The sequence below is a fragment of the Mauremys mutica genome, chromosome 10 (assembly GCF_020497125.1).
Source record: "Mauremys mutica isolate MM-2020 ecotype Southern chromosome 10, ASM2049712v1, whole genome shotgun sequence".
Taxonomy (NCBI): Eukaryota; Metazoa; Chordata; order Testudines; family Geoemydidae; genus Mauremys; species Mauremys mutica.
The window spans coordinates 34858948-34871018 of record NC_059081.1 but is presented as its reverse complement, the minus strand read 5'-3'; the positions used below and the strand labels follow the sequence as shown (position 1 = coordinate 34871018).

Here is a 12071-nt window from a genome sequence, read left to right as displayed (position 1 = left end):
TCTTAAACCTTTGTGACAACATTTTGGCTGTTATGTTCTTCTCGATAAACTATCTGCTTGAGATTATTTTTAACATTACATACTCTGCAAACGTTAATGAAGATATAAATTAGTTAATTTTAACCTATTCTAATGGAACAAGGTTGTATATTGTGAGTTTCCTAACCCCATATAGAAAGAACAACAATTAATCCTCTCTATGAATAGCCAGAAAGAACCAGCTGAGTTCTTTCAGAGCAGGATGTAGAACTTTTGTCCCAAACACACAGGAAGAAAGACAAGATCGCAACAGATATGGTTTATTTAGGCCACAACTTTATTAACATACTCATTGGGAACTATCCAGCAACAACTCATATAGCATGGATCATCACTCCTTTCCAATGGTTTGAGGGATGTCATCAGTCCCCCCAACCCCACGGCATCTGATCCAAGCCCATAGCTAGGACTCCAAAGCCCTTCTCTTGTGTGAAGGTAAATGGGCTGGGAAAGTGGATTTTCTCCTTGCTACATTAGGTGTACGTTAGGAGCCACAACCCCATTCCCCAGCTTCTCTGGGGATGCCTTCCCTTAAGTCTGCTTCTAATTCCAATTTATCAGGGAATCAGCTCCCCTATCAAACGAGTACTTACACTGAAGACATGCCACAAGGAAAAGCCAGCAAACAGCTTGGCTGCCTCCCACACACCTGAAGCCAGGTTCTCAGATAGCTTAACAATTCCCTCTCTAACACCAGCCAAAAATATAGGCACTCCCCATCAGAGAGGTACACCACATCTCCCTGAATAACTGTGGTACCAAATATGATGTTATTTTGGTGGGTAATTACTGATCCCCCTGTTCACACACAAAATTAGCCATTTCTAGAGTCACACATCTTCTGACCTTGTCAATCTGTGGAGGCTTGGCAGCTTCCCCAACATATCCTCCACCGCAGCATTTCAGAAGAGTTTACAGTCACCCCCAGGAAAAGGTCCTGGATCTGCCCTAAATGTCTCTTTGCCCCGATGGTTAAGTCAATCAATCCCCCTACCTATTCTAATGGATCAAGTCACATGGTACAAGTTACATATCTCTGTACAGAAAGAACAACCAGTAGTTCTCACTGTAAACAGGCAGAGGGGACCAGCTGAGTTGTTCTGGAGTAGGATGTATTACCTTTCTCATGAGAGATGGAGAAGCACATAGATCTGAAGTGCATGGAGGATGCAATGCTCATGATTTCTTGTACTACTTTGATTTTAAGCTAATGTACTGTACCTTTGTCTTTGGGGAGCTGTGCTGTTATGGTACTACTTATATTAGTTCTTTTGTTGTCTTATGCTCTATATAATAGAGAACTAAATATTTCTCTAAACAAAATTGTCTTGAATTTACTTTTTTGAGAATGTTTGCCCGATTGAAAAGTTGCTCACAAATTGCAACTGATTATACTGATAAAATAATAAAAATCAGTACAAGTATATAAAATTGTTAGCTATCTACATTCTAAAAATACCACACCTTGTAAACCAACAGGCAACAGCAGCAGTAGCAGCAGCATCTGTTGCGTCAAGAGATTTGAGTGGAGTAGGGGGACTAGGGGAGCTCTTGGAAAGTTCCTCAGAAGCATCAAAGTTGAGCTCAAAGAGTGCTAAAGAAAGGAGAAACAGAAGGAAGAAAAGAAGACAGAAGGAACTGTCTGAAGCAGAGGACAAGGGAGATGTTGAAAGGTTCCCCAAATCTGAATCAGAGGACAGTATCAGAAGGAAAAGTTTCCGATTCTCGATGGAAGCGAATCGACTGACATATGAAAAGAGGTTCACTTCCCCGCACCAGGTAAAGTCTTCTTACTAAATAATCTGTGTTCTTCTACTACCATGATCTGTTTATCATGGAAATTCCAGCAATGTTACAGGTAGAAGACTATGACTATATGAAGAGAGAAGAAAAGGAAAACGTGGGGAAAAGAGCTTCTGTGTAAACTTAGTTTTTGTAATTATTATAGTCAGCAATGTTTCAAACAGTTAGCTGGATGTTTCTGTTAAATTATCTAACATGGTCTTACTTACCCAAAACTTAGCTAAAACACTTCTAAAAATGTATTTCCATAAAATATCTTGCATACACAGACTACTTGATGATGTGGAGTGTTAAAAAAGTTTTGATTGGAACTCATTAGGAAAACTTACATAAGTCACTCATTGGTTGTCCACTCCTAAATCATCTCAAGCCCAAAACAATAAAACCTTTGTAGGAGACAACATCCCCATGTATTCTCTGCATTCTAGGAATACTAAACCACCCTTAACTTTTGCTGTTTGTGTTACTGAACCCATTTTTAAATGTCAGGGGGTAGCCATGTTAGTCTGTATCCACAAAAACAACAAGGAGTCCGGTGGCACCTTAAAGACTAACAGATTTATTTGGGCATAAGCTTTCATAGGTAAAAAAACCTCACTTCTTCAGATGCATTTTTAAATGGTGGCAAATGAGAAAAATATTTCTGAATTTCCAAAATAATAAGAATGGGACTGGAGAACATTTAAGCTTATACCAATAAGTAATTTAGACATACTGTTCATTTAAAATTAATTCATTCTATATGAGAGCATCATTATATTCCACCACAATAAGGGCTTGTCTTCATGGCAAGTTAGTGGATGGCAAGCCAGAATGTGATTCTATAGTCCGCTACTTTGACATCCACTAACTCACACTGTGAATCCTGCTACAGCACACTAAAAGTTCAATAGCGTGCTCTGATGTTTGAAACAGTAGGATGTCAAAGCGCACTACAGACTTGGTGCGCTGTAGCAGGGTTCACACAGTGAACTACTGTGCGTCAAACTAGTGTGCTGTAGATTTACCCCTTGGCTTGCTGCACACTAACTTCCCTATGTGGACAAGTCCTAAGTCAAGGTATCCCTTCTATCACACTGGGATACCATTACTTATATAACTCAATTCAAATTCCCAGATACTGTATGCATTTAGGTGCCCATTTAATGTCTAGAGATAAAAATTCTTGGGTAGCTATAATTTGATTTGATATAATAATAGTACTTTGAACTTATGTATTTTGGGTCTGATCCAAAGCCCATTACAGTCAATGAGTGTCCTACCATTCATTGAAATGGGCTTTGGATCAGGCCCATATAATGCCTTTCATCTAAGGAGCTTAAAGGGCTTTATAGTCATGAATTAAGCTTGACAGTATCCATCCGAGTTCGATACCTATTATCATCCCTGTTTCACAGATGGGGATACTAAATGACTTGCTTAAGTCACACAGAAGGGTCAGTGACAGAGCCAGTAGAACCATAAACTTCTGAATCCTAGCCTGAGCTCTATATACTAAATCACAAGCCCTACCATAGTTAACCCCATACCCTGCAACATTCTTGTATGCTTACAGGACAGAGATCGTATGGGAAATACTCGATGTGGATTTATTATCTAACAGTAAAGTATCATTGGCATGGACTAGTCCATCATATTTTCTTAACCTCTCTGAAAGCCTTCTTGCCTTTTACCACCAAGTCCTGCATCAGCAAGAGCTAAGAAACCACTATAGAACCTTAGCAAGCTTAAGAATCTCAAAGCTCTTTAAATACTTTCCATAACACTGGACTAAATGATAATTCATCATGTAAAATGAAAAAATAAAACCCATCATATAGAAACAAACATTGTACGTTTTAGGTTTCAGATTAAATAAGGGAAAGGTACAGTAAAAAAGAGAAATGGCTTTTCGTAACTGGCCACGACCTACACAAGCAGGGATAAAATAGTTAGAAGAACAACCACCTAAAGTAAAACTTTTCACCACTGAACTTATTAAGGGAGCTAGTGATCTAAAGAGTATCAAATCACCAATTTAACTAGCTAACCTGGTTCCTTTTTGTGAAGCAGTATCAATACTTTGAGGCAAATCTTGCCCCTCTACATATCCAAGGAATGGCCAAAATGCAATGGACATGCCATCTGTCTGTTGTGCAATGAAAGGACATGTGAAGAGTCTGTGTTGGAAAGACTCTGCGTCTCGTGCCACACAGAGAACTCCCTAGTGATTGTATATTATAGTGTGAGTAGCGATGGTTAACATGATGAACAGGCTGAAAGATCAGAGAAAACATGGCGAATAGGTCTGTGTGCTGCTCTGATCCACTGGCTCAAGACTCCATGTGTGTGCATATGAGTGGGGAGCAGCAGTCTTCATCCACAGATCTCCTCTCACACCCTATTCACCATGGATCTGCTCCAGCTCCCCTGGGGAGGTCTCCATTCATTTCAATGGGAGCTGGATTAGCTCCTGTATCCCATGTGTCGCCCTGCATGCACAGCAACTGCTACAGATTTGGAGTGAGGGGTCTATTTCTTCTGAATGTGTCTTTTGAGCATGTGTGTCTGAGAAGCACACAGCTCTTTCAAACTGACTGTGCACTTTTCCCTCTGGAGAGTTCCCTTAGGGCTCAATGGGAGTCCAGCATATGGAAGGATTGCAGTTAGGCCTTAGAAATTATTACAAAAATTGATTATCTCAGGTTTTGAGTAGTATAACTTAAATTAAAGATGAATGTACTGCAGTCTTTGTTATACTATTTATCAAACAAATTACAGTGCCACCAAGTAAATAACTGTAACAATTCATTTTGGTGGATATGTAACTATACAGAGTACTAAGGTGTAAATGACGTGTAATTAAGTTATGAAAAATACAAAATTAAATATAATTAATTGCCAAGAAAGATCAAAATTAGTCAAAGAGGGCACCTCTATCTGATTGCTATAACTTCCTAAGAAGGGACACACACACATAATGGTCATAAAAGTTTGGCATACCTTAAAAACATAGGGAAATGAAAACCATTTTTAGTGGATGCAATGCAGGAAAGAAGTTATATATACAATTACACACAAAAACAATGTTATAAGAGCATTTGCAATGTCAAGCTCTCAAAAGTTAGTAAATGCCAGAAATACACCAACTTCTTTGTGTGTATGCATTATGATACAATTACATGACCACATACTGTTTTTTCCACAGGACCCCTGCTTCATTCAATGCACAGGATGGATCTTCTTTGGGCATGATTCAGGGTTATGTAGTGAAGGAGACTGTTGTCTGTAGGATATGTGCTTCATATGTTGCAGGAGGTGACAGGTGTATAGTGAATGAGGCAGGATCTCCTGCTGTAGGCAGCTGAATGCTGCCCTGAGGAATTGGATTCTATCCCTGCCTTTGCCACAGAGTTGCTATGTGATAAAGGATACATTATGTTACTTAAAGCAAACTTTTCATGGGTTGTCACTAACTGTGCATTCCTAATTTTCTGGGTCTCTGACTGGAGACCTTCAGGTCTCATTTGAAGAAGTACTGAGCACTCACAGCTGCAAATGAAGTGAATGGGAGATATGTGTTGAACATATAAAGCACTATATATAATAAGTACTCTGAAAATCAGGTCCTAGAAGTCTCAAATTGGACACCAAAATTTGTGGACAATTTTGACCTCAGTCTCTGTGTTTCAATTCCCCATCTGTAAAATGGGAATAATTTCAATCCCTCATCTCACAGGAGTTTTGTGAAATAAATTCATAACCATTTGTGTAGTACTTGGATATATTACAGTGATGAATGCTGCAGAAAAGGGAAATTAATAATCCACGAGGAAATTAATAATTCTGTCTTCACGGTAGGGTTTGAACAGCGTGCAGTAAATACGCATGGAGCCACACTCTGAACAAGGAAAAAACAAAATAGCTGCTCACTTAAGTGAGCACCATCCATTCTGTTCACTGAATGATGATAAAGTCCTGTGAAAAAATAGAATATGATTGTGTAAGTAACAATTGTATCTTAATGCACACACTCAAGGGGGCTGAATGAAGGTCATACAGACAACTTTAATTCTGGCATTTCCTACCTTTTGAGTGCTTGACTTTACAACCTTAATATTGTTCTTCTAATGTAGTTTGTGTGTCATTTACTTGTTTTTTTAAAAAAGCAAACAGAAAAAACAGAAATTCCATCATTTGTCACCATATTGAAACCCCATGGGTCCTTCAGCAGGGGCTTCTCAGATCAGTCCTAGTCTCATCCTTATAGACTACCTATCCCAGTTCCAGTCTCCTTGCCCAGATAGTTGCAGTCTCCCCACCTGGCTCCTCAGACAATCTCAGTAATCTCCCCAACCCCTGGGCTCCCAGTTCCCCCGCCTTCAACATTCCCTCCCCAGCACTGAATCCCAATCATTTTACCCAGCCAATCCCAGTCTCCTGCCCACTCCAACTTCCATTTGCATTTACCCTCTTCTCACCTTCCAGATCCCACCTCCATCAACCTCTGTTCCTAGTTTCCACCCCAGGCTCCTTGTCCCAATCAATTTTTCCCAAGTTCTCTGCAGGTCTGGCTCTTGTCTCCATCACATTTGAATCTGTCAGCTTCCTCCTCCTGAACACAGCAGGGAAAGCATTGAGAGCACAGCACAGAGCTTCCCTGCTCTCAATTCAAGTGCCAGTTCAAGTGAACCCAGCATAGCCCACAGCTTCCAGAGCTTTCATTGCAGGGAAAGTCCTGCTCAGCTCCAGGCTGAAACATACTCCAGGTAGACAGAATCTTCAGGGAATTTAGCGGCTAAAACCTAAAAATCTCTACTGAGATGTGTGATGTGATTTTTCAAGGGCTTATAATGTTACCAAATTTGGGCAGATTTTCATGGGGATAGCAAAAGAAACATCCTTGGAATGAAGACCACCCCCATGCCAAAGTTTAAGTCTATGCCCCAAAGCGGAGGCAAGGGGCTGGGGGGTGACACTATAGCTTTTCAGAATTTTTTAACATGGGCAAAACAACATATTTCCTTAGCCTCATTTTTAGAAATGGCTCTGCAACTTTAAGCGGAATTTTCCAAAAACATTTAGACTGAGGCAGATAGCTGGCATGGAAATTTTCAGCCCAAATGGTTAAAGTCTGGCAAAGTTACAAGTCTGGGTCTTATAACTGGAAGTGTTGGGTAGCCTTAATAAAAGGCAGTGCTACCAGACCCACATATAAGATATTTATATTTCCAACAGTATTTTGTGCTCAGGTTCTTAGTACAGATATAGGGATAAATATTTTTAAAAAGTAGCCTCTGCTTTTCATATTCTTTCTTGCACTCACAATAAAATCTGAATGTAAATGCTATTATTTTATGCATGTAAATACTCATTTTTTCCTGAAAAAATAGTGGCTGAATTGAGACTTAATATACCAAGACATGAAGACTGGTAAAAAGGGAAGCTTGAAGAAAGCTTAACGCAGGGTTTGTTTTCTCTAGGACTGTTAGTAGTTTTATTTATTCATGAATGCTGCTAATGAAATATGCAGAAAGGAAGACAAAGGTTCTATGAAGCAGTTTCTTGTATTGTAAATAAACAGAAGAATTACCAACAAAGATTGATTTTCTTTTTCTCAGTGGTAAAAGGTCATCTTCAGGTAACTGGTCCCTGCTGATCTCTGTGTAATTGCTTTGAGTCAAATCCTGCCTGGGACACTCATGCAAGCTCCTTCCAAGTCCCACATTCCCATTTAAGGGCAGAATTAGAACTCTTGGCCCTAGAATTTTATTAAAAGTAATTTCAACTATATGCAAAACCCACTTTTAGAACTGTAATGCATAAGTGATAGCCTTCTGGGAACTTCTACGAGGGCTGTGCACAGTGAGCTTGGGCATGTGCCAATACAGTTTCCAGCATGTCTTCTCCAAACTTTTCACTGGGTGGTAGTTTGAGAGTGCTGCTTACATGGCCCCCACAACATGGGACCTGCTAGTGAAGACTAGAGACTGGTGTACAGCCTAGGTTTATCCAGAGTGACTTTAGCACTGATCATTAGAACACTCATCCCTCAGGAAAGTAGCATGAGATGCGGTGAGTAATGATCCTTGTGATTTAGAGTCCCTGTTTCCCACAAGGAATGGAAAGAAAAATGTACAAGGACCCCTCATCCCTAAAATCTTGTGGGAGACAGAAAAAAGTAGAGCACATAAACAGTCAGGGTGTAGGTAGGAAGCATGCCTCTCCCCAGAACCCAGAAAATGGTGGACACCACCTCAGTCCCTTTTCTTCTTGCCAATGCTCCTAACTGCTAAACTTTCCTGTTTCCCTCCCCGCACAACTAAACACTCTGATGCCAGTGGCTGGAATTCATTCTCCTCCCTCTTTCTGACTACACCCTCCATAACACTTCAAAAACAATCCCCCACCCCCACCAGTAGACAACGTGGCCCTGTGAGCACATTGTTGGTGCTTAAAAACAAATACATAGCCTCTCTCTAGAGCATGGTAACTACTTACCATGAGAAAACAAGATATTGTATTTTAAAGTGTTTCATTTACTAATCCTGTTCTTTGTGGGGGGCGGGGTTTCCTACAGTCTTTGCTGAGTATTCGTGGCTCCCTGTTTTCCCCAAGGCGCAACAGCAGAACGAGCATTTTCAGCTTCAGAGGTCGAGCAAAAGATATAGGATCAGAAAATGACTTCGCTGATGATGAGCACAGCACTCTTGAAGACAACGAGAGCAGAAGAGAGTCTTTCTTTGGTCCAAACAGACATGGTGAAAGACGCAACAGTAACATTAGTGAAGCCAGTACGTCATCCAGGATGGTACCAGCGCTTCCACCAAATGGGAAGATGCACAGCACTGTAGATTGCAATGGGGTGGTTTCTTTGGTTGGAGGTCCTTCAGCACTCAATTCGCCTACTGGACAACTTCTCCCAGAGGTGATCATAGACAAACCACTGATCATAGTAACTTCACTGTCATATAATCAGGTTTGAAATAGTTCAGGCAGGTGTTTCTACAGCTGGAAATTCATCTATATCTTGTAATTCTTTCAACACAGTAAAGGGGCAGGGGAATTTCAGATACATATGGAAGAACTGAACTGAAATATTCTGCTGATCCTACATGCACTGTCTTCAATGGGAGATCTGCATATAGGATAGGGAGAGAAAAATATCTTAATTGAATGTTTTCATCTGAATCTAAGTTTTGCCCCAACAAAACAGATTGAAAAAGATAAACTTCCTTCAGTCCACAACTAAGTAAAAGTACAGTACTTGCAAATACATAGAACTAACAAGATAAGGGGTGATAGCCTATTCCCATTAAAGTCAATGGCGAAATGCCAAGAACTTCAATGGGAGGAAGACCAGGTACATAATATTAATGAGAAAATGTGTTTATTATACACCCATCCAATTGCATTAATTTCAACTGATGTTGTAAAATTCTGGAATCCCAAATGAGATGTTTAAATATTTACAAAAATCGATGATATATACAATATTATACAAAATGTATTGTCAATGACACTGGCTAGCTTTTAATAGTACTGAATTTAATCACAAACATCGTCATTACAGTGCAGTATTTAAATTTCACTACTACCATATATTTCTTGTTTTGTTTCTATGTTTATTTCCTATCTTGACATAGGTCTTTGGACCAGAAATTCAAAAAATTAACTTAGGAAACTGTCAGATGGTACATGTGTGCTTGTGCATATTTGATAGATCTTTTCATCTAAAAGAGATTCAGCCTGTTTATGTCAAGTCTCCTTTTCAGGAATGATAATTGTCATCATTTGTACAGAGCTTTTTATCTTCATGCTAAACTAACATTAACCAATTAATCACTGCAAGCCCCTTGTGAAGTAAGCAAGAGTAGTTATCCCCATTTTACAGGTGGTAGAACTAAGGCAGAGACAGTAAGGGGTTGTCTACACAGTACATTAGTCCGCACCAATTGGGAACAGGAGGTAAATACTCATGTGCACCAGCGTGTTGTGCACTAACTGGCCCATGTGGACTCTGCTGATGCATGTTAAAAGTTCCCTACTGCACGTTAATGTCATCCTATTTCAACCAGTACTACATTAACACACACTAGGGAACTTTTAGTAACCGCCAGGAAGGTCTACACTGGCTAGTTAGTGTGTAACATGCTGCTGTGCTTTAGAATTTACACTCCATATGATACACTGCACTATGTGACTTGCCCAAGCCATACAGTGATTTGGTGAGATACAGCAGGAATTGGGATTTACGAATTCCTGACTCCCACTCCTATGTTCAGACCACTGTATCATGTCTCAAGCAAGAGGAGAAGAAAAAATTGTAAAAAATATACACATGCTCAAGAATGTTGAAATCAGAGTTTAATATTTATTGCTTTATAAAGGTAACTTGAGATCATATAAAACAGAAGGCAAAAGTCCAAGGCCATCATATTATATATCCTAAACATTTAAAAACTTGAATGGACTAGGAAAATATGTGGTGACTTCCATATTTATTGCAACCCTTTTGAAACAGTGATATTAAGGTGGATGAAAAAGCAATTATTATAGCTTGATTTTTCCATCATCAGAAATGCTTTTATAGAAATTGTGAGATTTCTTAGCGGGATGGGAATGCAACATTTAATAGCACTATTATCATTAATTCCTTACTACTGTATTTCATGCACCAATATTACCCTTTTAAATACTAGTTTCTTTGCCATTGCCACCTTATGACTGGCAAATATGCACTTCTGTGAGGAACTTTGGGTAATAGGCTACAACTGCGGTTAATTTCTTAAGAGATTAATAAGCATTTAGCAAAAAGATACCTGGCAGCAAATTTTAGTTTACTCCCAGCATTCATTTAAATTAACCATTGGCCCCCAACTTCCCAGCACTGCTTGGCAATTTGCTCTCCAAATTGAGAGTCATCTTGCAAGTACTTTCTCAAACAACCCCTTCAATGAGAGAACCAGAATCGCTGCTAGAACCTAAAATCCTCCTTCTCCTCTAGCTAATCACACTATGTGATACCCACTTCCAATTAGCTCACTGCTTATTGGGCAGTTTGAAATTCCCACCAGACATCTAGGAAACAGCCAAGATAATTCTAGTGGAGACAGAAACTTGCAGTATGTAAGGAAAGTCTAATATATTGGATAAGAAGCTGTTCATAGCAGACTTTCCTTGAAAAGGATTTGTATATTGTGTTGTTAATAAGTTGCTGAAAATGGTTTAATTCACCAGCATTTCATTTGCAGGGCACCACTACAGAAACAGAAATAAGAAAAAGAAGATTGAGTTCTTATCAAATTTCCATGGAAATGTTGGAAGATTCTGCTGCAAGACAAAGAGCAATGAGTATAGCCAGCATACTCACAAACACAATGGAAGGTATGTGACGAATTTCATTTTTATACACATTTCACTGAATTTGTGTTAGTTGCTGCACTTAAGACAAGATGTACTCAGTTTCACTTGTAATTGTATAATTGGACAGGTGAAGTCTGTATGGCATTGGAGTATATAATGAACATTTTCAGCACATGTTCTTAATCATTTACCCTGATTTACCCTAAACCTTCTATGATATATTAGCTCCAGTCTAGAACAGAGTAGGAGAAACAAAATAAACACTGTTAGGAGAAAGAAAGATAATTTCTCTTAGTGCAGCCACTGAAAGGGAGATCAGGTCTGAAGGGTAACAGCCATCCAAGGGCAGATGACTAATTATGTCTTTTTTTTTTAACTGTAAAAGGAGAAAGACTATTCCATGATAGTAGCATTTATGATGACGTGGTAGAGGCCAAAGAGATAGCTGATACCGCAGAACGAGATTTCTTTCTTAAACATCAGGTCAATAGGAGATTAAAGCAAACCTTCACAGAAACTATCATTACATATTAATAATTTGTTTATGGTAGTCCCAGAGATGTGCTATGCATGGTCCTTACCCAAAGTCCTTACTTTAAAGTCCAAGGACAGACAGACAAGTATGGAAAGTGAACAACAATCAATGTCTTTTGATTAAAAAAAACCATAAGATTGGCTCCCTCCAACCCTATACATCCACTGCTTCTCTTAAACTGAATATACTGGAACTTCATTCAAATAACATAACATTTGACTTGCTCTAAAGATCTATCATGATACCTTTTGGCACAGTGTTACTAATTAATATGTGTAGGAAATTTTTTAACAGCAATTCTAAAAAGTCAGACAAAGCCTATTTAATTTCCTTTGCAACGTGTCTTCTA

The 12071-nt window shown here is 39.1% G+C and overlaps 1 protein-coding gene across 17 annotated transcripts in view; it reads left to right on the top strand.

Annotated features, from left to right (window-relative positions):
- The window catches only part of LOC123378558 (sodium channel protein type 2 subunit alpha-like), a 93618-nt gene that overhangs the window by 18681 nt on the left and 62866 nt on the right, over positions 1 to 12071 (top strand). For 8 of the 17 annotated variants that reach the window (XM_045032523.1, XM_045032530.1, XM_045032526.1 and 5 more), the window contains exons 10-12: positions 1519 to 1818; positions 8402 to 8749; positions 11076 to 11208. In XM_045032523.1, the coding sequence (XP_044888458.1) occupies positions 1519 to 1818; positions 8402 to 8749; positions 11076 to 11208 (781 nt within the window). Of the gene's footprint in view, positions 1 to 1518; positions 1819 to 7822; positions 7828 to 8401; positions 8801 to 11061; positions 11209 to 12071 lie in introns of all 17 variants that reach the window. The other 9 variants (XM_045032529.1, XM_045032527.1, XM_045032532.1 and 6 more) reach the window with 5 other exon arrangements.